Source organism: Mustela putorius, unplaced genomic scaffold (assembly GCF_011764305.1).
Source record: "Mustela putorius furo isolate JIRA1106 unplaced genomic scaffold, ASM1176430v1.1 tig00000738_pilon_pilon_pilon, whole genome shotgun sequence".
Classification (NCBI taxonomy): Eukaryota; Metazoa; Chordata; class Mammalia; order Carnivora; family Mustelidae; genus Mustela; species Mustela putorius.
In genome coordinates, this window is record NW_025421463.1 from 6695430 (window position 1) to 6718540 (window position 23111).

The 23111-nt window shown below is 56.9% G+C and overlaps 1 protein-coding gene across 10 annotated transcripts in view; it reads left to right on the forward strand.

Annotated features, from left to right (window-relative positions):
• Positions 1 to 21027, forward strand: part of LOC101690214 (casein kinase I) — a 33223-nt gene extending 12196 nt beyond the window's left edge. For 4 of the 10 annotated variants that reach the window (XM_045083868.1, XM_013051617.2, XM_045083867.1 and 1 more), the window contains 11 exons: positions 608 to 695; positions 8957 to 9067; positions 9181 to 9329; positions 10926 to 11154; positions 11708 to 11878; positions 13376 to 13524; positions 16778 to 16838; positions 17617 to 17809; positions 17918 to 18057; positions 18779 to 18844; positions 19749 to 21027. In XM_045083868.1, the coding sequence (XP_044939803.1) occupies positions 620 to 695; positions 8957 to 9067; positions 9181 to 9329; positions 10926 to 11154; positions 11708 to 11878; positions 13376 to 13524; positions 16778 to 16838; positions 17617 to 17809; positions 17918 to 18057; positions 18779 to 18795 (1296 nt within the window). In that variant the 5' untranslated portion in view covers positions 608 to 619 and the 3' untranslated portion in view covers positions 18796 to 18844; positions 19749 to 21027. Of the gene's footprint in view, positions 1 to 607; positions 696 to 8956; positions 9068 to 9180; positions 9330 to 10925; positions 11155 to 11707; positions 11879 to 13375; positions 13525 to 14125; positions 14230 to 14325; positions 16024 to 16777; positions 16839 to 17616; positions 17810 to 17917; positions 18058 to 18778; positions 18845 to 19748 lie in introns of those variants that run through there. The other 6 variants (XM_045083870.1, XM_045083869.1, XM_045083871.1 and 3 more) reach the window with 6 other exon arrangements.
• The last annotated feature ends 2084 nt before the right edge of the window (positions 21028 to 23111 follow it).

The window sequence follows — 23111 nt, forward strand, 5'->3', positions numbered from 1 at the left end:
AGCTGGCAACTTCTGGCCTCTGGAAAGACCAGGCCAGGCTGTGGAGACTTGGTGCCCAATACTTGTGACCAGAAACGTGGGGGCTTGGAGGTGGGAGCAGGGGACCCTGTCGTTTTTGAGTCTTAAAGGGGCTTAGGGACTCCCGTGGGACCCTCCATTCAACATGTGCTCCCATCCCGGAAGGTGAGAACTTGCTGGTGGTTGCCATGGTGGCAGTCCCAGCGGGATCAGCTCCCGATTTCCGCCCCCCCGCCACCCCCTTTGTCTTTGACTTTCCCTCTTAGGGTCTTGGCCCCTTGTGGCTGGCCCTCCCCTGAGAAGCTCCTATTGGAGGGTCCCCACATGAATGTCCCCCAAGGAGATGCTTACTTGGCTCTTTCCTTTGAGGCATTAGCCCCTGACACACGTCCTCAGCCTGCCTCCTGGCCCTCACAGGGGGACACTCTGGCCCACCTGACACCCGGGTGCCCTCAGGCAAAGCCAGGACAGCTCTGTTCTTGTACAGTGGGAAGGCCTTTGGGGGGCGGGTGTGGTGGGGTCCAGCTGGCGAGGCTCCCTTCCCTGCTCCCCGCCTCCCTGACCCCTGTGTCTCTGCTCCCCTCTGCAGTGAGAGTGAGTCATGGAGCTGCGTGTGGGGAACAAGTACCGCCTTGGAAGGAAGATCGGGAGTGGGTCCTTCGGAGACATCTACCTGGGTAAGTGTCCCTGACTCCAGCCTGGTGTCTCTGGGGCCCCTGGGACAGTGCCAGAGACAAGTAGGAAGAAACCTGTCGGGACTTCAGGCTGTCCAGCCAGAACTTGGCTCCGGCCTCCAGTGGCACATTTTTGGTCATTTTGTCCCCAGGGCCATGCCAGGTAGGGAGAGAAGCAGCAGGTTGGGGGTGAGGCTGACCAGGGGAGTGGGGTCACACAGTCAGGGTGGGGCGGGGTTCCCGCTTGCTGCAGGCTGGACGCAGGAGGGTATTTTTAGCTCTGGTTTCCAGCTGCAGATGACCTGGGTCTCCAGCTGGGCGTGGGAAGGCCCAGGCTGGGGTAGCACCCCTGTTTCTTGCCTCCTGGGGGAAGGATGCTGGTAGACAGAAGAGGCCTGGGCTATCGCTCAGCTCCCAGCTGGGCCCCCTCCTTCTGCTCTGGCCCCTGGAATTCAGCCCAGGCTGGCTTCGGAATGACAGTGACGCAGGCTCTCCCAGTAACCTCTGGGTAGGGGTGGGGGTAGGGGTCTGGTCAGAGTTTTCAGGATCATTCTCTCCGGATGGGCTTCCTGTTGAAAGTCTGAGTTTGCGCTCCTGTTGTCATTTTAAACAAACCGCTGACATCTCAACCCCGTTCCTCAGCCTGGCAGAGGAGAGGCGCCTGCCTTCACATGCTACCTTCTCAGCTGCTCGAGCGCATGCGTGGTCGGGAGCCACGGCCCTTCCCCTGCAGTTGCTGGTCTGGAGGGGAGAGCCTGTGGCGGTAGTTGCGAGTGGGAATTGATAGCGCAGGGTGTCGAGCCCCTAGGGTTTGGCCTCATTCCTGTCTCTTGGCCGCTCTTTCCCTCCTTGGAAAAGCAAAGTAAATCATTTCTGTCCTGGGCAGAGAAAAACAACAAGGCCTTGTGCTGTGCTTGCTGGTTCTGAACCCGGGAGGCAGGGGGCGTTCTCTTACCCAGCGGTCTGGGTCTCTGCTCTCTTGGGGTATGAACTCTGCTTCTCTGTGAGCTGCCCTCTGCCCCATCAGAGAGGACAGGGAGGGGACACTGTCTGAGCACGTAGTTGGTGCTGGGCAGGCTCCTCTTTGTGGTTGCCCCACACAGCAGCAGGTCGAGCTGGAGCCCTTCTGTTCTGCACACAGCCAGAAGCAGGTGCGGCGCGGTCAGGCTGGCCTCCCGCTGCTTCTCTTGCCCGCTAGAAAAGGCAGCCCTTGCACCCGTGTGAGTGCCAGAGTGTGACAGAACATGGGAGGGAGACGTCAGACAGACCCGAGTTCCAGACCTGGCTTTGTGCAGCCGTTGGGAACATCAGGTAGCTGCTCTGTGCCTCAGTGTCCCCATATGGAAAGTTCATGGGATAATGAGGCCTGACTGACCAAGGGCAAAAAGAGGGAGCAGTGGTTTTTGGCACAGATGCACATCTGCTCCCAGGAAACATCTAGTCCGGGGCCTTCTTCCTGTAGAAGGGAACAGAAGCCCTGAGAGGGGAGGGGCAGGCCAAGGTCATTTGGAAAGCTAGTCCCTGGTCCCTGTGGAGAAACCTCCCTGGGGGCAGGACTTCCTGTTTATCTAGTTCATTTTGAAAACCCGGTCTAGCTTTACTCCTCTTTGTATAGGCTCCGGAGTAAATTCTACCAGGGCTTGGGGGCTGGCTTTTCTTGCATAGCTGTATGCCCTTGAATGGATGGTGACCTCCGCTGGTTTTGGCTTCCCCATCGGTAGAATGGGGTCAGGAGGCCTGCGAGGTGGTGAGCGGTGATGAGACCCCAGTGTGCACACCTGCGCATGCTCGGCCCAGCTGTGGCGCTCTTCTGTTGTGTCCTCCGCCAGCCCGAGGTCTTTTTTGGAGATTTGCTACTGTCAGAGGATTTGGGTCCACTTGGGCCTGAGTGGGGGTGGGGCGCCAGTTCTGCCTGGAGAGCAGTTCACCTGTCCAGCCTCTGCTGGGTGCTCAGGCCCAGGGGACCCTGGCCTGATGCTGTGTCCTGCCTCCTCCTTCCTGGGCTCCTGTCGCGTTGCTGCGGGGACAGTGGTGATTGTAGGGCCTCCCCGGCTGGCCTCGCTGGCTCCCTTTGTTCAAAGCCCTGGCCACATTCTTGTCACTGGTGCCAGTGCCAGGGCCCGACTCCAGATGGCCTCTGCAGGTGGGGCTGGGCGCGGCCTCCAGGCCCTGCTTTCCAGGATCAGCCACAGGCAAGTACTGGGTGGATGTGGCTGCAAGGCCCGTGGCCTCTCATGACGGTCTCGGGGCAGCTGCACAGGGTCCAGAAGTAGCCGAGACTGTGTCCCCTCTGCCACCACTGGCTGTGCGCCCTCAAGAGCTCCCTGTGCTTTACTCGTGGTCTCTGTTTCTCAGCTCTAATCGGCGGGGCATCGGTCTCCCCGGGGTCCTGTCTTGTTTGTCCGTGTTGGTATCTGAATGAGCCCTGGTGTGCGCTTGGTCACCCCCTCTACCTACCCAGGGCTTCCCCAGGCCCCCGATCCTAGGGCTGGCCAGCTCCAGGCCCTTCTCTGTGTCCGCGTGTGTTTTCCAGACTGGCCCATCCTCCCATGGGGCCACTGTCCCTAATTGCTGGGTCACCTCTGTTGTCTCCCTCCCCCTGTTCCGGCATTTCCCGCTTAGAGTTCTCCTTTGCTGCCTCCATAGAGGGTGAGTTGAGAGCTCGTCTGGGCAGGGCTGCCTCCGCTGGTCTGGGCCTCAGTGTGTCTGTTGATGGAATGAATGAGATGCTAGACAGTTGGGAGAGAGAAAAAAGCAGGGACTTTGGGGACTCACATTCAAAGCCCAGCTCTGTCCCAACAAGTCCTGTGACCTTGGGCCAGTTTACTTACCTTTCTGAGCCTCAGCAGTGGGAATTCAGGGAGACCAGAGAGAAGGCTGGTCGTCTCCAGACCGATCGGAAGCAGCTTGAGGGGCCCCTGCCGTGGTGGGAACCTGGGGGGTGCCATCCACTGTGGGTGTTTTCCAACACTCTCCAGGGACCCAGAAGCTTCACCTGAGAGCGAGCTCCCTGTCCTGGGGAAGTTAGTGTGGTGTTTGATCTCTTGGCCTTAAGTGTTTCAGTTTCTGTATGTGTCAGCTAGAGATACAAACAGTAATCCTTGCAGGATGGCGGGGGAGTTGGGGCAGGGTGGGGGGGGGGGTAAAAGGGCTCCTCCCACCTGCCCCTCCCCATCTCGGGGAAGGGTGTTCTCCGCAGCACCTCTCTTCCCTGCATCTGTCTGCTGAACCATAGTCCTGGGGGCCCTACGTTCAGAGTGTCTTGGTCTCTGCCCCCTGCTGGGTCTGGGGTCACCATCAGCTCTCATCTAGGTTTCCCTTGCCCCTCATGTTCTCTCCAGTCCTTTCTAACATGCCAGTGGGTCTGAACAGGGGTGGGGGTGGGGGGCGGGTTCGTCCCCCAGTCTGGGGACGTTTCTGATCGTTGGAACTGAGGGAAGAGGGGGTGCTGCTGGCAGCTGGTGTTAGGGACGCTGCAAGCCATCCTACAACGCACAGCACAGGTCCCACGACAAAGAATTGCGGGGCCCTAGATGTCAGTAGGGCGGAGGCTGTGAATCCCTCTAAAAAGGCATCCTTGCCTGGCCCGTGAAGTCTCAGGCTCAAGGCCAAGATCTTCACTTGGCATTTGAGACCCTTCTGATCACCTCTTCCACAGTCTCCCACAGTTGCCTCAAGCTCAGGCTGCAGCAAACCACTCAACTCACTATACCCCACTCCCAGCGGACCTTTGCATGTGCTGTGACCTCTGTCTGGCACAGTCCCGCTCACGCCTCCTAGAGCCTGTGCCACCTTTCTCCTCCCACTGGCCTGTCCGTGGTTAGGACACTGGGCTCATGTCTGAAACCCAGGGGCCTGTACTTACCAAGCCCAACTTCTGCTGAACACTTACTAGGGGCCAGGCACTCTTTTTTTTTTTTTTTTTTAAGATTTTATTTATTTATTTGTGAGAGAGAGAGAGCGTGCGCATGCGCACAAGTGGGCAGAGTGGCAGGCAGAGGCAGAGAGAGAAGCAGGCTCCCTGCCGAGCAAGGAGCCCGAGGCGGGAGGACCCTGGGATCATGACCTGAGCCAAAGGCAGTGGCTTAAGGGACTGAGTCCCCAAAGCGCCCTTGGGCCAGGCACTCTTGGCAGCCTGTTGATACCTCAGAACAGCCTCCCATGCCATGCCCTCCCTGCCTTTCAGAAACGTGCAGGGCCCTCCCCGGTGATGCATGCTGATGTGCCAGAAGCAGTTTACCATTTGCAAAGTACCTTTTCTCCACTTGCTCCCTGGATTTGGTGATCTGTTTTCTTACTAATTTTATTTTATGGGGTTCACAAATGAAAACACACAAAACCAAAAACCGAAACGCAAAAACATGCCGAGTGAAAGAAGCCAGTCACGAGGGATCACATATTGTATGCTTCCATTTAAAAGAAACGTCCAGAACAGGCAAACCCACAGATACAGAAGTAGATGAGTGGTGGCCTGGAGCTGGGGTTTGGGGGAGATGCGGAGCGAAAACTGAAGGGGTCTGGGCTTTGGAGATGGTGAAAATGTTCTGAAGTTGCTTGAGGTGTGAATTGCACAGCCTTGCGAGTACACTAAAAACCACTGAATTGTACACTTTAAAGAAATAATCGTGTAGTACGTGAATTGTATCCCAACAGAGGTGTCGGGAAAGATGGCAGCCCATAATCTAGAATCCAGTAAAATGTTGTCCCCTCCTGGGCTAGGGGTCAGCGTAGCCCTGCCCGGCCCTCACTGGTTTCTCCTGCTTCTTTCCAGTGTTTTCTTATGTAGATACAACCAAACACAGATCAGTATGATTTCCCCTATCTTTTCATGTTTTTAAACTGGAGAGAGCATAGAATGCACACTGTTCTGTGCTTTGCTTTCTCACTTCCTGTATCTTTGAGATCTTTCCACTTCTGCACAGAGAGAGCTTCCTCATTCTTTTTCCATTGTATTCCGTGTTATTGATGGGCCATTCTTCATTTAACTAGGCCCTGGAATGATGGCCATCTGGGCTGTGTCCAAGTTCTGCTGTTGCAAACACCCCACAGCGGACCGCCTCATCCAGGCCCTTTCTGTACTCACTAGGGTGTTGAGTGCACCCCTAAACTGGGAGCCGGCTTATTCAGTTAACACATGGGCTCCTCGAGCCATGGTCCCCACCGCCCCACAGCCCTGTGTGGGACAGCGCAGGCGTCTCACCGCCAGACCTCCGCCAGGCACTGGTGGGGGAGCTCTTTGGGGACCATTTGCGTTACTCTCACAAGGAGGTTGAGCATCTCGCCATTTTTATATTAATGATTTCTTTCTCTTGAAGCATCTCTGTAGGTCCTTTACCCTGTTTGCTTTGAGCCTTTGGTCTTTTTCCTACTGGGGCATAGGAGCTGGTTAACATGTTAGTGCCATCATCCCCTTGCCACTGGTAAGTTACAGGGATATTTCATAGGACTTTGTGGCTGGTGTTTTGTTTGTTTGTTTTTTTTAAAGATTTTACTTATTTATTTGATAGACAGAGATCACAAGTCGGCAGAGAGGCAGGCAGAGAGAGAGGAAGGGAAACAGGCTCCCTGCTGAGCAGAGAACCCGACTCGGGGCTCGATCCCAGGACCCTGAGATCATGACCTGAGCCTGACCCAAGCCGAAGGCAGAGGCTTAACCCACTGAGCCACCCAGGGGCCCCTGTTGCTGTAGTTTTTGCCACAGAGAAGGGATTCCCATTTTAGATGGGATGGAGCCATTTTTATTTTATTTTTTTTTCTTTTTCCTAAATGGCCTTTGGGTTTTAAATCAGGGATAAAAAGCTTTGCCTGCCCCAGAGTTGTAAGGCAATTCTCCCTTCTCTTCTTCTCAGATCTCATTGTTTTCTTTTTATTAAATGTGAGTAGATACAAAAGAAGGCATAGAGCCAGTACGCATGCTGTCAGGCCCCTTCCTCCCCTTCCCCTCAGAGGAGGACGTGCCTGTCACCGTGTAGGCCCCCCGCCGCCCCATGCTGTCCCCTCCTCTCCTTTCCCCTCAAAGGGAACCACCTTCTCCCTGTTGAAATTGTTCCCTTGTGTTAAAGAGTTTTGTTACGTTTGTATCCCTAGACCTAACCCCGTTCAGCATCGTATCTTTTCAACTGTGCCTGCCTTCTCCTGTCTCTTCCTCTCCTTCAACGGAGGTAAAATTTGCATAACACAATTAACCGTTTTTAAAATACACAATTCAGTGGTATTTAATACATTCCCAGTGTTGTGCAACCACCGTTCCTATCTAGTTCCCGCAAACATTTTCTTTTTCTTTTTTTGAAAGATTTTATTTATTCATCTGAGAGAGAATGAGGGAGCGCATGAGAGGGGGGAGGGTCAGAAGGAGAAGCAGACTCTGCTGAGCAGAGATGTGGGACTCCATCCCGGGACTCCAGGATCATGACCTGAGCCAGAGGCAGTCACTTAACCAACTGAGCCACCCAGGCACTCTCCCCACAAACATTTTCATCACCCCAAAAGAAAACCCCATACCCGTTAGGTAGACACACCCTCTTTCCTCCTCCCCACCCCTGGCAATCACCAGTCAACTTCTGGGCTCTGCCGATTTACCTATTCTAGACAGTTCCTATAATAAATCCTACATCTCTGTTTTGGTGTCTGGCTTGTTCACATAGCACGTTTGCAGGGTTCATCGACGCTGTAGCACGTATCAGTCCTTCATTCCTTCCTGTGGCTGAATAACATCCCGCTGCGTGGAGAGGAGCATTCAGTTTGTCCACACTGCCCGTTGCTGGGCACTGGCTTGTCTTCACCTTGGGTTCTCGTGAATGGTGTGGCTCCTCGCTCTCTCGGACAGCATGTTAAGATGCTGGGAGCCAAGATGCCTGGGTGGCTCAGTTGGTTAAGCGTCTGCTCTCTGCTTGAGTCAGGATCCTGGGGTCCTGGGATTGAGCCTGCCGAAGCAGGCTCCTTGTTAGCGGAGAGCCTGCTTCTCCCTCTGCCTGCTGCTTCCCCGCTTGTGAGTGCGCTTTCTCTCTCTCTGACAAATAAATAAATCAAATCTTAAAAAAAAAATTGCTGGGAGCTGCCCACCAGCTGCCCGGAGCCAGTATCCGTTCCTTTGCCCTGCCCTGTGGCCTTCTCTCCGACTGCTTGGCAACTTAGCTGTTCTGATGTCAGACTTCAGGAGTCATGACATTTTTGTCTTCCTGGAGCTCCCGTGTTTCTGAAGGACAGATGCTCGGGAGTGGGCTTGTTTGGGAGAGGGTTTGTGTGTATTCAACTCTACTGGGTAAATGCCAGCTTGGTTTTCAAAGTGACTATGCAGGGGTGCCTGGCGGCTCAGTGCCTGGCAGCGTGTGACTCTTGATCTCGGGGTTGTGAGTTCGAGCCCCATGTTGGGTGTAGAGCTTACTTAACAACAGCAAAAAGGCAAAGTGGCTATGCTCACTTATACCCCACCTTTTTCTTTTTTCCACACAAACTTTGGCTTCACTTGGGATTTCTGGTGTGTGTGGGGTGAACTATAGTATTTTTTCTCAGATGGCCAGCCAGTGGTTCTGGGGCTGCTTATGGCAGAGCCTCATCTTGTCCCCTGACTTGAGATGCAGGCTTTCTCCTGTCCTGCAGTCTTCTGGGCTGGTGTCCTCCCCTGGCTCTTCTGCTCTGTGTGTGTGTGTGCTAAGGCTCCACAGTTTCAGTCACCCCTGCTGCAGTGACACTTGGCCTCTCTGTCCCTCAGTTTGGCCCCTGGCCTCTAACTCAGCCCACTCAGTATTAGAGCTGGGGAAACTGAGGCAAGGCACAGTTTGGGTTTGGGTCTTTCTTGGGACTTCTTGAGACAGAAGCTTGCCCCACTCCCTTCTCTCCTCCTTAGTCCTGACATCCCACTGACCTCACTCCTCTCCAGCTCAGGGGCTCCCACTCTCCAGGGTAAAATTCCTCTCCCGTGATCTGTGAGCCGTCTGCAGCCCATCTCGCCTCCCTTCACATCTGACATTCTGGCTGCACCAGCCTGTGGCTCTGTGACGTGTCCACAGTTCCTCCTGGCCTTCCCCTTGCACATGCGCTCTTCCCACCCTGCCCTCCCGCCCCAATTGGCCCAGGGGTCCGCTCTGTGCCCACAGTCCCTCCACTTCCCTTGGATGCAGTGCAGGGCCCTCTGCCGCTCTTCTGTCGTCCCCCAAGGGGTGCTGAGCTGCTCAGGCACAGACGTCTGACTTGGCCCTGACGTGAGGCCAGCTGCCTGGCCGAGCGTGACCCAGGTCCTCTGTGCCCTCCCCCGCCCCTGGCAGGTGCCAATATTGCCTCTGGTGAAGAAGTTGCCATCAAGCTCGAGTGTGTGAAAACGAAGCACCCGCAGCTGCACATCGAGAGCAAGTTCTACAAGATGATGCAGGGAGGAGGTGAGGGCTGGGCGGGACCTGGGGGCGGGGCCTGAGGCGCTCTGGGGGCGTGCATATATGCGCATGTGTGCAGGGGGCGGTCCCACGCTGACAGCCACTATTCTGGCCCTCAGTGGGAATCCCGTCCATCAAGTGGTGTGGAGCGGAGGGGGACTACAATGTGATGGTCATGGAGCTGCTAGGGCCCAGCCTCGAGGACCTCTTCAACTTCTGCTCCCGCAAGTTCAGCCTCAAGACGGTGCTGCTCCTGGCGGACCAGATGGTGAGTCTCCCCCATCAGTCCTCCCCAGCCAGGGACTGTGGGCCCTGCTGGGCTTGTGGCTTCCCTTCCAGCTTCTGTTTCCCCACCGGGCACAGGGTACTAGCCCTGCCTTCTGCCTCTGAAGGATGCCACAGCAGGAGGTAGTGACAGGGATATAGGACAGCCTTGCTGCCTGGACCAGGACCAGGGGACATTGACCATTGACTGTAGAATGGTGGTGTGGGGGGCGTGAAATGCAGATCTCTAGGCCTCCTGGGTTGGGGTCCTGGAGTAGACCTAGTACTCTGCCCTGGGATGATTTTTTTTTTTTTTTAATTTTTAAAGATTTTATTTATTTATTTGATAGAGATCACAAGTGGGCAGAGAGGCAGGCAGAGAGAGGGGGAAGCAGGTTCCCCGCTGAGCAGAGAGCCCGATGAGGGCCCCATCCCAGGACCCTGAGATCATGACCTGAGCCGAAGGCAGAGGCTCAACCCACTGAGCCACCCAGGCGTCCCTGGGATGATTCTAAAGCTAGTGATCACACAGACCTGGCTTGCACCCCGGTGTGCTGACTCTGGGTGATCACTAAGCCTCTGTGTCTCCCCTTTGCTGGGCTGTTGTGGGATCAAGGGGGACACCACACAGTGCCTGGACCAGAGCAGATGCATGCCTACTGATAAGCAGTTCTTCGATCCTAGCATCCTTTATAAACTCAGGATAGGAAACCTTTTTAAAAAGAAAAAAGCATAGGATTTGGGACCCGGAATGATACACGGACGGGGCTCCCGTTAGGCAGGGTCTGGGTCTGCGGCCTGCGCACCGAAAGTCTGTAGACCCTGCAGTTTCAGGCTACATGTGTGTGTGTGGGGGGGGGGGAGCGTTGTCGGATTCCCCCAGGATTGGACACAGTAGGTAATACTCAGCCAAGCCAGATGTTTGTTCTCAGAAGCCTGAGACCGACCCAGAGAAGGAATGGACTTGCCAGAGAACGTACCATGTACTTATATGTTAATTTTAGTTTCTGACATAGTGGTGAAAGACAGGGTCTGTGTGTCTGCTTGACTTTGGTGTCCTTGGCAAGCTAGGGCACAGAGCCTGTCTTTTGTCCTCCATCTCTGTCACCCCAGCTGAGTTGAGGCTTCACTGGTACTCCTCCCTCTCCTCCCTTCCCCCACAATCTGATTGCTAGAACAACCTTCGACATGCCCCTCTACCTTCGGCTCCTCTAGTCCGATGCGGACGTACAGCTGGGCAGCAGAGGCTTCCTTGTGGGCCCAGATGCCTTTCCAGGCTTTGTTTCTAGATCTTACCATTAGCTTTCCTACCTTGCTCTCTCCCCACTCCGTCTCACAGTAACCTTGGTGAACTCCTCTTTCACAATTCCTGTCTGTGTCACTTCCTCCAGGAAGCTCTCTCTGACCTCCCCCCTTGAAGTCATCCCACACAGCTGCAGAGACAGATCTTTCTCTCCTACCCAAGGCAGGGATCACGGATGTGTGTCTTCTGTCCTTACCGCCCCAGCCCTCAGGCCCCACTGCAGGGCCTGGCCCTGACTGCTCGGTAGAAGCACACACCCAGACAGCTCGCTGAATGCCTCGCTGTCCCCTCCCCCAGATCAGCCGCATCGAGTACATCCACTCCAAGAACTTCATACACCGGGACGTCAAACCTGACAACTTCCTCATGGGCTTGGGGAAGAAGGGCAACCTGGTGTACATCATCGACTTCGGCCTGGCCAAGAAGTACCGGGACGCCCGCACGCACCAGCACATCCCCTACCGGGAAAACAAGAACTTGACCGGCACTGCCCGCTACGCCTCCATCAACACCCACCTGGGCATCGGTGAGTGCGGGGCCCTGCCTCTCTGCGGCTGGAGGTATTCCCCCCATTGTTGCCACAAAGTCAGGTTTTCCCCTTCAGGACAGCTGTAGCATGGCCACAACCTTAAGATGCCTGATTTCAGCCCTATAGCAACCCAGGCAGGTGTCCGCTTTCCATTGTGGGGGGACACGGGTTCACGGGTGCTTGAGGTACTGGAGTCACATTTGACCCTGGCCTTGTCTGAGGCTGCACTTGTGCCCTGTCCCCAGAGGGGGCCGGCAAGGAGACCCCGGGCTGCCTGCTCTCTAGCTGCTGAATGCGGAGGCGCCTGAGCTGGAGAAACTAGGCCCTGATTGAGTAGGAGAAGCTGGGCCCCACATCTTTTTCTGTAGAAGGGTGACTGTAACCTGTGTCTCTGCCAGAGTCACAGCTAGCTGGTGGGCCAGGCGGTGGGGTGAGGAGGTGTGGGCGATGCCCCTCAGTTGAGGAGCATGTCCTGGAGGAGGGGGGCCTGGTCCCTGTTGGCTAGGAGCCCCCGCAGACCCCCCCTCACCCTGTCCTTGATTCCGTGCAGAGCAAAGCCGTCGAGATGACCTGGAGAGTCTGGGCTACGTGCTCATGTACTTCAACCTGGGCTCCCTGCCCTGGCAGGGCCTCAAAGCGGCCACTAAGCGCCAGAAGTACGAGCGCATCAGTGAGAAGAAGATGTCGACACCCATCGAGGTCCTCTGCAAAGGCTACCCCTGTGAGTAGCCCCGTGGGGATGGCGGCTGGCCGGGGAACCCTTCAAGGCCTCCCTGAGGGGAAGACAGGGCCACCCAGCCCTCACTGGACCCCCGCTGCCCCAGCTTCAGAGCATTGGTCACAGGCTGGCTGTCACTGCTCGGGCCCCTGCTCCCGCCTCATCTCATGAGGGCTTTGAGTAAGAAAAGCTCGTTCTTCCTCGCCCTGTGAGGCCCCTTCACCACCCATGCAGAGGCCCCTTCTGACACGTGGGCGCACCACACGTGTGGGGGTTCCCCGCATCAAGCAGTTCTCTGGGACACTGTTGGGTGCCCTCTAGCTTGACTCCATTTGACACGGTCTGCCTAGAGACAGTGGGAGATCCCACAGTTCGGGGCTCCGTCCCACGAGAGCCTCCCCCCTGCCCCCCGCCCCAGCCCCAGAGCTCGGTCACAAGTCCAGCTTTCTACCTGCTGGTGGTCTGACCGGCCGGCTGCGAGTCTGAGGTTCCCACGTTCCCCCCTCCCCCAGCACGGGTGAATTTGCTAGAGCAGCTGCAGGACTCAGGGAAACTCCTCTGTGTGGCAGCTTATGAAAGGCCACGATAAAGAATGTAGATGAACGGCCAGATGAAAAGATAACAGAGCGTGAGGGCTGCAAAGGGCCTGAGCACAGAGACTTCTGTCCCCATGGAGTTGGGGCATGTCACCCTCCTGTATGGGGATGTGTTCACCAACCTGGAAGCTGTCCAAACCCCATGCTGTTGGGATGTTTATGGAGGCTTCCTCGTGTAGACAGAAGTGAGTACTAACTCTGTTTCCAGGCCCTCTCCCTTCTAAAGAAGTGTTTGGGGATGGACGCTGGAAATTCTAAGCTTCTAAACGTGGTCTTCGGCTTGGTCTTTCTGGTGACCAGCTCCCACCCATCCAGGAGCCATTTAGGAGGCCACCCAGAGTCACCTCATTGGAACAAAAGATGCGCCCAGTGCTGTTAGCATTTAAGGGTTTGTGAGGGTTTGAGGAACTCCCCGTGCCAGGGACGGGCCAGAGGCCAGTGTGCATTTTCTGTTCATCCCGGGGGCTGCCCCGGCCCTGCTTTTCGGAGGAGGAGGTGGAGGTTTGCCTCCTGTGGCTTCAGTCATGTTGGGAGCTCCCCCTGGGCCCTTGACTGTCCTTTGGATTTTAGGACAGCTCTTGACCTGCCATCTGCATGCTGCTCCCCAGAGTGACTGGCAAGAGCAGGTAGAGCCGTGGCCTGTGGCCCTGGGGTGCCCTTGCTGCGAGGGGGCGCGCGCTCCTAACTCCCGGCCCTCCACGTCGAGTCTTCAAGGCTCTGCTCCCTGGCATGCAAGGGTTTTAGCGCCGTAAGGAGGACCATCGTTCTGCTCTGTCGTCCTCTTGTCCCCTCTGAGACTGAGAGCCTTTGGAGGGACCTCGGGTGGGTAGGACAATGCGGGCTGCGGGGGTGGGGGCCCCGGGAGCCTGGGCCTCATGGCGGTCTTTTCTGCGCCCCCTGCCAGCCGAGTTCTCCACATACCTCAACTTCTGCCGCTCCCTGCGGTTCGACGACAAGCCCGACTACTCGTACCTGCGCCAGCTCTTCCGCAACCTCTTCCACCGGCAGGGCTTCTCCTACGACTACGTCTTCGACTGGAACATGCTCAAATTCGTGAGTCACCTGGAGGCCAAGGCGGGCTTGGGGGACTGGACAGGGAAGGCCCCGACTCCTAAGGCCAAAGTGACCCTGTGGCGGGTGGGGCTCCCGACAAGTGGGGGCTCTGAGCCGGACAGTGCACGTGACCTCGCTGGGCTCCCGGAGTCCCCGTGGTCTTCCCACTCTAGCCTCATCTGTGCTGAGCGCGTGTGCCGCCGCGGGCAGTGGGGCCCAGGCAGGGCACCGCCTCCCTCCAGGCCCAAGAGGACCTGGCCGGGCCTTGAGTCCCTCCTAGGTGCCCTCGGGAGGGCGTGGATGGCGCTGGCGGGCCCTCCAGCTGTCCTGATTGTCGCCTACACCACCCTGCTCTTGCTGTCCTGCACGCCCCAGGCAGCTGCCTTCACCGTGGCCCCTCTGGCCAGCCTGGACCCATTCATTGTGGTTTCTTTCTTCCTGGTCATGGGACCCTGGGTCTTGCTAGGCGGTTGCTCTGTCTCCCTTTTTTAAGGGTTTTGGGGGTCGGGGGCGGTGGGGAGAAGCGTCAGCCCGTCAGCAGTGCCCAGAGCTCCGGAATCTGTGAAATCGTGTGTCTTGTTTCACGTTTCTTCTGGAAAAGGGGGCTTCCTCGAGCCAGGCTCAGCCCCGTGACAACGAAGCCATTGCGCTGCCCTGTCCCTGTCCCTGTCCCTGTGCCGGGCCCACGTACTCACCCTCATACTGGTAAGGACCCTCAGAGGCCCGGCCTTTCCAAGATTTACCGCGTGGCTGGGCAAGCACAAGAGGCTGAGCCTCTGCTGTGCTCTCTGTCCCTTCCAGGTGCCCGGCGTCCCTGGGCACCCAGGGCCCTCCAGATAGGCCCGTGGAGGAGGTGGAGGAGCTGCCCCCCCAAAACTACTGGCCTGTGGTCTGGACTCCGGGGCCCCAGTTCTGACGTCACCAGATGTGTCTGAGCCCATCGGGGCCAGGCCTGAGGAGGTGTCCCTTGGCATGGTGGGGTGCAGTGGAGAGGGAGTGGTGAAGGCCCTGCCGTGAGATTCTTGGGGATCAATCAGCTGCCTCATGAACGGAGCCTGAAGAAGGGATGATGTTCACTGCCCTGGAGGGCCTGGTGGGAATGGGCACCAAGAATGGCCTCAGCAAGACCCCGACGGTGGCCTCTGTATTGAACCTGAACTCGTTAAGCGCCCCCACCTGTACTGCACCTCATGCTGTTGTGCTTCTCCTTTCGTGGCGGACACCAGATGCCCAGGACCTGAGGGCGGCTTCTGGATGCAGGGCTCAGCACCTGGGCTCGTGGCCCTCTTCTCTTTGGGGCTTGGGTGGGGACTTGGTACTGTACCCTAAGGAGTCTGACAGAGATCGGGCAGAGAGCTACGGTCCCACAGGCCAGGGGACTCGGGTGGGGGTGGGCGATGGGCAGTGGGGCACCTTCTGGCCCAGATCTCCTAGCTGGGAGTGTGGCCGAGGGCCAGGGGCCGGCTCTTCTCGCCCAAAGGGTGTTCATTGCTCAAGGCATCTGGACGCTGGGCACTGCCCCCATCTGTGTGGAAAGTCATCCCTGGGTCGGCTTCAGGGATGGGCTTGGCCCTTCCTCGCAGTATAGCTCCGAGAACGGGTTTTACGTTGTCTTGAGGCTTGTGCCATGCAATATGGTAGCTGGTGGCTACGTGTGGCTAATTTTTAATTAACTAAAATTAACCAAAACTGAAAACGTAGCTCCTCAGTCAAATTTGCTGCGTTTCAAGTTGTCTGGAGCCGCACGTGGCTGGTGAGTGGCTATCAGATCCAACAAGGCAGACGTGAACATTTCCGTCATCACAGAAAGTTCTGTGGGGCAGTGCTGCTCTAGATGGCTCCTTACAGAACCTCTCATGGGACCATCCAACTGACAAGATCTCCTCTCAAGCCCGGCCAGGAGCACCCTCCCTGCCCACTGCTGGCGCTTCGACCCCTCCCCGGGGTCCCCTTCGAGGCAGGCTCTGGAGTCAGGAGCCGAACAGAGGTGCCCACAGCCTTATTCTGCACCAGTCTCTGACTTGGGGGCCTGGATTTGATCGCTGGGCACCTTTGAGCCCATCACCCCATGGTGAACTCCACTTGATCTCCAGGGGCCCGTTGGCAGAAGCATCTGCAGACACGCAGTGGGGACCTTCCATGCCATCATCCCAAGGCCAGGCCCCGGTGCACTTACCAGCACCTACCTACAGACCAGACACCATGCTGGGCACCCAGGCCTACGGACTCCTGGGGGAAGGATCCCACCCCTGACTGTGAGCGGCTCTCCCTGAAGTAGCCACCCCATTCAGCATCACGGCCCTGGGACCTCTGGCCCCCTGGAGCCTGGGCCGTTGCAGTCAGCACACGGAGGCACTGTTTTCCGAGGTCCAACCAGCAAGCCCGGAGGATACTCAGTGTAGCCAAGGACAGGGGTCTGCACTACAGGGCTGGGTGATTGTGTGACTTTGATGTTGACTTTCTGTGTTTCCTGTGGGCAAATAAAAGCCAAGAAACCTCTCCGGTGTGCATTTCTTGAGGCGTCACTGGTTGGATGGAAACGTGGAAAGTAGCTCCTCCTGCTCCGGGGCTGGCCTTGACCTGAGCCTGCTGGGGTCAGGGTGTAGCCCTCTGCGCAGTCACTCACCCCTGGCCTGTACCCCTCTGAGTGGACCCCTTGTCTTCACTAGCCTCAGTTGGCCCAGGCCAGGGGTGGGCTTGTCCCCCACCAGGCCCACAGGTTTCCTGAATGGGGCTGCAGCTCTTACACAGGCCTGCTCTGTTTCTGGGGCTCGGGTGCTCTCTGCCTGTCGCTCTCTCTGTCACTGACGGGGGAGCCCGGGGTCCGGGGTGGGGCTGGGTGGAGACCGGAGTCAGGAGCTAGAGCCTCGGGAGTTCCAGGCCTGCCCTGTCAGGCTTGTGGGTGGAAGGACTGGGGATGTATGTCCCTCCTAAGCATTCTGGGGGTGCAGAGTAGGATTGGGGGGACAGAGGCCTGGATTTAAATCCTGGCTCTGCCCTGAGCTGTGTGAGCCCACACAGGTCACGAGGGCTCCTTGGGCCTCGACGCCTCACTAGGGTTCAGGGATCATTCTGCTTCCCAGCCCCTATCTCTTGGAGTTGCTTAAAGGCAAGGGCCGCCCCCAGCCCTCGTTTCCAAGGACAGCAGGGCCTTCCCGGCCAGGTGCCCGGGAGAGACGGGGTTGCAGGAGCCTGCGCCCCGTGGCCCATGACCAGCGCCCCCCCACTCAGCCTGCAGCTCTCTCCTCCACAGATGCGGCCCCCCTCATGCCAGCCCCCTGCCCTTCCCTGTGGACGACCCCAGGACCAACTAGGTAATGCGGCCAGACGCCGCTCCCATGCCGTGCTGCTCTCTCTGAGGCTGTCTCCTTTCCTCCTGCACTGGGGTGGCAGCGGCCGGAGGGCAGGTCCTGAGGGCTTCTGGAACCCTTGCGCCCCATCCTGCCTGTTGGGCCTCTTTTTCCTCCCGTGGGGGCGCCTAGCCCATTCTTTCTCGAGCTCCCCCTGAGCTCCTGTCTTGTCCCAGGGCCAGCGGCATCCGTGAGAGTCCCGGGGCCTCCCGGACCCCGCCTGCCGGAAGTCATTGCCGGCTCCAGGGATGGGGCAGGAACAGCCTTTGAAGGGATCCCCTGGCTGGCTCCCTGGTTCAGACGCTGGCCCTGCTTTTAGCTAGCCTTGTTCCTCTTTCTCTGGGTCTCTGAACACCTGCCCTGCTTGTTTGGAAACTTGGAGGGGCTGAGGGCTTTGGAACACAGCAGGGACCTGGGTTGGGAGGGCCAAGGAGTGCGCTTCGTCCTCTGGGGCATTAGCCCTCCCAGCTCCGCCTCCGCTCCTTGAGACCAGGGCAGAGTGCCCTCGGCCCGTCCCTCGGACCCAGCTTCCTCCTTCCTCCGGGTGTTTGTGCCGCCTTGTTTCTCTGTACTGTGTGTTTGGGAGTAGTTTTCAGGTCTCCCGCCTGGTGGGGAGGAGGTTGGACCAGAGCGTTTCCGAGCTGCCTCTTCCCCAGGGGCTCACCCGGCCTCTTTGCCGTACTCAGCCCCGTGGGAGGGCTGGACCTCACAGGCCTGACTGGGTCTCCTCTCTTCCCCGCAGGGCGCAGCCCGGAACCCCGAGGACGTGGACCGGGAGCGGCGAGAGCACGAGCGCGAGGAGAGGATGGGACAGCTCCGTGGCTCGGCGACCCGGGCCCTACCCCCTGGCCCGCCCACGGGGGCTGCCGCCAACCAGCTCCGCAGTGCCGCAGAGCCTGTGGCTTCCACCCCGGCCTCCCGCATCCAGCAAGCTGGTGAGCGGCGTGGGGGGCCCCTTGCACTGTGGGCTGGGCCCAAGGGGGGCCCGGGTAATGGGGGCCTGGACACTGATGGGGGGCCTCCCCCTGCCTCTCCCCCTCTAGGCAATACTTCTCCCAGAGCGATCTCACGGGTCGACAGAGAGAGGAAGGTGAGCATGAGGCTACACAGGGGGGCGCCTGCCAACGTCTCCTCCTCCGACCTCACTGGGCGGCAAGAGGTCTCCCGGATTTCAGCCTCACAGGTGAGCTGCCCTGGCTGCCGGCCTCCTCTGCCTCGCCACTGGGCCTGAGGGCCATGGCCTGGGGGAGTCTGGGCTCCAGCTTCCATTCTTGCCTCTCCAATGACTTGGAGCAGCCCCTTTTGTTGAGCAAGGGACCTGGCTTCATTTAATTTCCTGAGGTTGGCTTAGCCCCAGGGAGCAGAGTCGGAGCAGGCTCAGAGCAAGTGGTGGAGCTGGGATCCTGGCTTCATGGCCCGGCCCCGCCCCTGTGGGCCACAGGGAGCTCATGGAGGAGGTGTCGTGGTCCCAGCCCTCAGGAAGTCCCCCTCAGGTCCCTCTCAGCACAGGGTGGAGGGATGGGCAGATTCTGCTGGTGGCCTCACTTGGGACCATGTTTGGACTCCGAAAGTTGGGAAGGGGGAGTCTGTAGTTGCCCAGGGATCTCCTGCAGAGGCGGCAGGAGACCTACCTTGGTCCTTTTGCTGTGGTGGGTGAGCCCCAGGACAGGCATGAGCTGGGAGTGTGGTGGCCCCAACTTGATGTCCATGTGACCCGGAGCAGCTGCTTTGTCTCTGAAGCAGCTCTGTCCTAGGGTCATTGAGGTCACACTCCCCTTCCCTTGGTTCCAGGGGCGGTGGGGGTGGGCAGGGAGCTCCGCAGTGGGGAGAGACTTGCCAGACCGCTGTCAGCAGCAGCCTATTCCCCCCCCACCACCCCATCTCTTGTGTTTCTCCTCCCAAAGACAAGCGTGCCATTTGACCATCTCGGAAAGTGAGGAAGAGCCACCATTGGACCAGTATTTGCTTAGGTGAGTCAGTATCTGCAGCAGAAGGAGCCCAGCCAGCTCTAGAAGCACCCATGGCCTCAGGGGGGGGAGTGGCAGGGCCCTCTCCCACCCGCACCCCAATCAACAGCTCTTGAATTGGCTTAGCCCAGCCCACACCAGCTAATTTCAGCTGGAAAAAGCCTCCCTCGGCCCTCAGGCCAGTCCTCCTTTCGCTGTCCTTCTGTTGGCTGTCCCTGCCCCCCTTCCAGTAGTCCCGCAGAGGAGTTAATCCTTAGGCTGATGCTCTCCCCCAGGCCTTTAGTCCTGCCTTAGCCCCCGGGCTGTTAAACAAGTCACTCCCATAAAGCACGTAGAACAGGGTTATGTACTTGGGGGTTTATCTGATGTAAAACAAGGCCCTTGGTGGCTTCCCAGAGCCCTTTGGCCAGTGTGAATCTCCGTGGGTCGCCTGAGGCCACGTGGGGGCCTGAGGAGCTGAAAGCAGGTCTCTGGAGCCTGGCTTGGGGAAGCGCAGGGCGCAGAGGGGAGGTTCTGGGAGGGGAGGGCTGTAGGGGGAAACGGCTGAGCTCCCTGGGGAATAGGTATGTGGCAGGGGGCTTCGCCAGCGTGGCCTCACACCAGGACTCCCTGAGCGTGAGGTGCTTTGCAGAAATTCATTCCAGGGCTAGAGCTGGGACGTGAAACAGGACTTGCCTTCGCTGGCTCTCAGGTCCGAGAACCAGTCCTTCCGTGCAGGGTGGGGCGGGTGTGTGGCTGCTCACCGAGAGGACAGAGGAGGGAGAGCGAGCTTGTTCTTCCCGTGAAAATGGAGCACCCACTGTGTCCCTGGAGAGCCTCGGGACAGGAGCATGGGGACTGCAGGTTATCTGGCGGATGGTGGCCAGAGGCAGACGTGCACCTGATCTGTCTTCTCTCCCCCTTCCAGTGTCTTCACTGTATTTTCTTTTAAAAACAACAACAACAAAAAGATGGGGGAAAAAACCACTCAAAAGAACAAAAAGAAAAAAACCCAGCATAAAACCGACGATGGATTTTCTGTTCTTTTTCTTTTTTTCCTTTTTTCCTTTTTTTTTTTTTTTTTTTTTTTTTTGCCATTGGCAAGAAGATGGGATGCCTTCAGCACAGAGGATTCTTGTCCCTACGCATTTCCCATTGTCCACAACCTTCAGGCAGCCAAATGCCCCCCAGACATGGGGCTCCACACGCCAGGTGCCACGGCCGCGCCCCAGCCAGCACAGACACCGGCCGAGAGGGGCTGACTCCATGTTGGAGATGCCACTGGTCCTCGTGTGCCATCAAGAGGTGGCCTGAGGAGCCGGGGGAGGGGGGGAAACGGTGTGGTTGGTCGGGTCGGGGTAGATCCCACTGGGTGCTCTTGAGCCTTGGGACCCCAGGAGACAGGCACAGCTCCTACTGCCTTGAAATGACTGTGGCCGAATTTCTGGGTTGGGCTTTTTCCAGTGTCCCCTGAACGTCTGGGTCTCTTTGCTTCTCCAAGAAGACTTTGAGGAATGGGTGGCGAGGTGGTGGGGACTGGGATTCCTTGTGTGTGTGTGTCTGTCTGTCTGTGTAGCTCCCTGGACAGCAGGTGCCCTGCCCCACCTGCCTGGCGGACTTTCGGTTCTCACCCTCCTAACAAGGACACAGGGGTAGGCGGTGACTTTCCGTGGCCCCCAAGAAGGGCACAGAGGGTCCTTGTCACTACCGATCCCTGAGTCTGTCAGCAGCTTGTGGCAGCCCCATTCCCTTTCCGTGGTCTTAGGGCAGATCTGTGACTACTTCCAGAAAGCATCTGGCTCCTGGGTTATGAATGAATTCTCCGGGCAGGCCACACTCACCTGGCGCCCCACCCTTCCTCCCGTGTTCTGCCTCTCTCTCCAGGAGGAGCCTGGGGTCAGGGCTGGGCACCGGATTCATCCACCCCTCCTAGTTAACGCCCCCTTTTACTTTATTTTTGTTTGTTTTCTCCGTGTGTGTATTTCCTAATTTATTTACCTCTTTTGCCCCTTTTTTTTCTTCTCCTTTTTTTTTTTTTTTTTAAGAGCAAAGCTTTTTATTACTTTGTAATTTAAAAAACTGAAAAAAAAATACTGAAGAACTTTGGGGGGAATTTTGTACTTTTTTCCTGTGTAAATATTGGACTTTTTTGAGCTTTATTGTGGTTGTTAATTTGAAGTAATAAAGTAGAAAAGGATAAAGTGAAACGGACAGCCCTTGGTCCACATTTTTGCTCTGGGGGTTTCTCCCCAAGCAGGCCTGGGAGCAGGTGTGGCCGTTGGGGATGACTAGGCCAGTGATGGGTACCTCCCTGGGGTTACTTTACACCAGTGTTTCAAAAACTGTAGCCATGCTAGCTGAGGCCTCATTCAAGTGCAGACTGGTGTGGAGACTGAGTCTGCATCCTCCCAAGGTCCAGGGGATCCCACATGCCCAAGACCACACTACATAGGAAGGTTCAAAGCGCTCTTCACAACACGATCTTATACACACGAGAATTCTGAGTTCGGTCCTATTAATCTCCCTGCCTTCAGAGGGGGAAACAAGGCACAAGTAAAATGACTTGCCCGAGGTCCCACAGCCAGCTCTTTGGCAGCAGAACCAGGATTCGAACCCCGCCGTTGACCAGGGAGCCCTGTGAGAGAGGGTCCTGGCGTACGGTTCCGCGCTCACAGTTCCTCCTGCCAGGCCTTGAAAAAAGCGGCCCTCAGCCTTTGTCTCGGCAGCGTAAGGAAGAATTGATCAGTTTACCTTTATCCAACGCAGTTTACTTTCCAACCTCTCATTAACCCAAGAGCCACTGTTTGCCACCATCAACCCGTATGAGGAGCAAAGCCACTTGACTCATCTGTCAACCTGGAGAGAGGGCGAGGTCCCTGAGAGGTTCTCCAGGGGGCATATTGGAAGTCCTGGGCATAGCTCAAACCCCCAGAATGCACGTCTGTTCCCTGCTGGTATATGAAGACCCAGCGACCCCCATGGCCTGGCTCAGGCCTGGGGGAGGGTCTCCTGCTGGCCCTCCACATAAGTCCGTATTCACAACCATCAAGGAACACCAGAAGGCCCAGAAGTCTGGGCAATACACCAGAGCCGACCACAGGAGAGCCTGTCTGGGAGAGTTAGTGTCCCCCCAGCTCTCCCTGCCCTCCCCTCAGCACCTTTAGGCAACGTAGCTGACATCAGTGAGTGTGGCCTTACCGCCGACGGGCCCCTAGGGAAAATACAAGGAGAGCGAATCTTTGAAAATCTTTATATATAATCTTTTGCAGCAAAGACCTTAATACCTAGTAACACTAATGTGTTGTTTGCTGTATTAAAATTCCAATTTTAGTAATACTACTAAATGTATACCTATGGAGTAGATTTGTGTTTTTACCATTTGGGGGGATTTTACTGTCTTTAGAATGTACCTGACTTAGGGGGTGCTGTCAGAGGCCAGTGCCCAGAAGTACCTTGAAATTGTTCTTTTCTCTGTGTGGTTATTGTATTGATTTTGATAATGAGTTAGTGCTCTCTCCTCCTCCCCAGCCCCTTGTTTTCATTTTATTTTTTGGAGATATCACGTATATGACACTCAAGCTATATGAAAAGTTATAATCAGAGAATCACTCCTGTTCCTGGCCCCTCCCCTGCCTGCACCCCCCCACACACACACACACATACCTACCATCTTCACTGGTTTCTGGTTCATTCTTCCTGTTTCTTATCTGGCAAACTAATGTATATGGGAGTGGGTGGTGGCTGACAGTCTCTGAGGAAATGACATTTAGCCGAGGCCAGAAGTGACCAAGATGTGTCAACCATGCAAACAGTTTATTTTTATTAAGTATGCCAAATAATCGCCCAGAAATTTTGCCCAGACTGGATGGGGCAAACATGCCACTTGGTGAATCATTTTCATTCATGCAACAAACAGTGACTGGGCTCGTGCCGGTGCCTGGGATGCCAGGTGCTGGGTCAAGGCCGTGGGAGGGGGTGCAGGGAGGTCAGGGCTGGAGTCCGGAGGGCCAGCTTGGCTCCTCTGTGACCTTGGGCATTGTCTGGGTCCTGGTTTTCTCTGTAAAATGGGGGTGATAATAACTGCTTCCCAAGGTGGTGGAATTATAAGACCACAGAGCAATGTAAGGGTTGAGGTCACTGAGGGCTTTCCATGCCACACCTTGCTCCCCCAACCCTCTGCTCAGAGCGATCCTATGAGGTTGGTATATTATGATGGCCGTTTTCTAGACGAGGACATTGAGGTACAGAGAAAACCTGCCTGGCTTCATGGCCAATGCCTTTAACCTTCGCT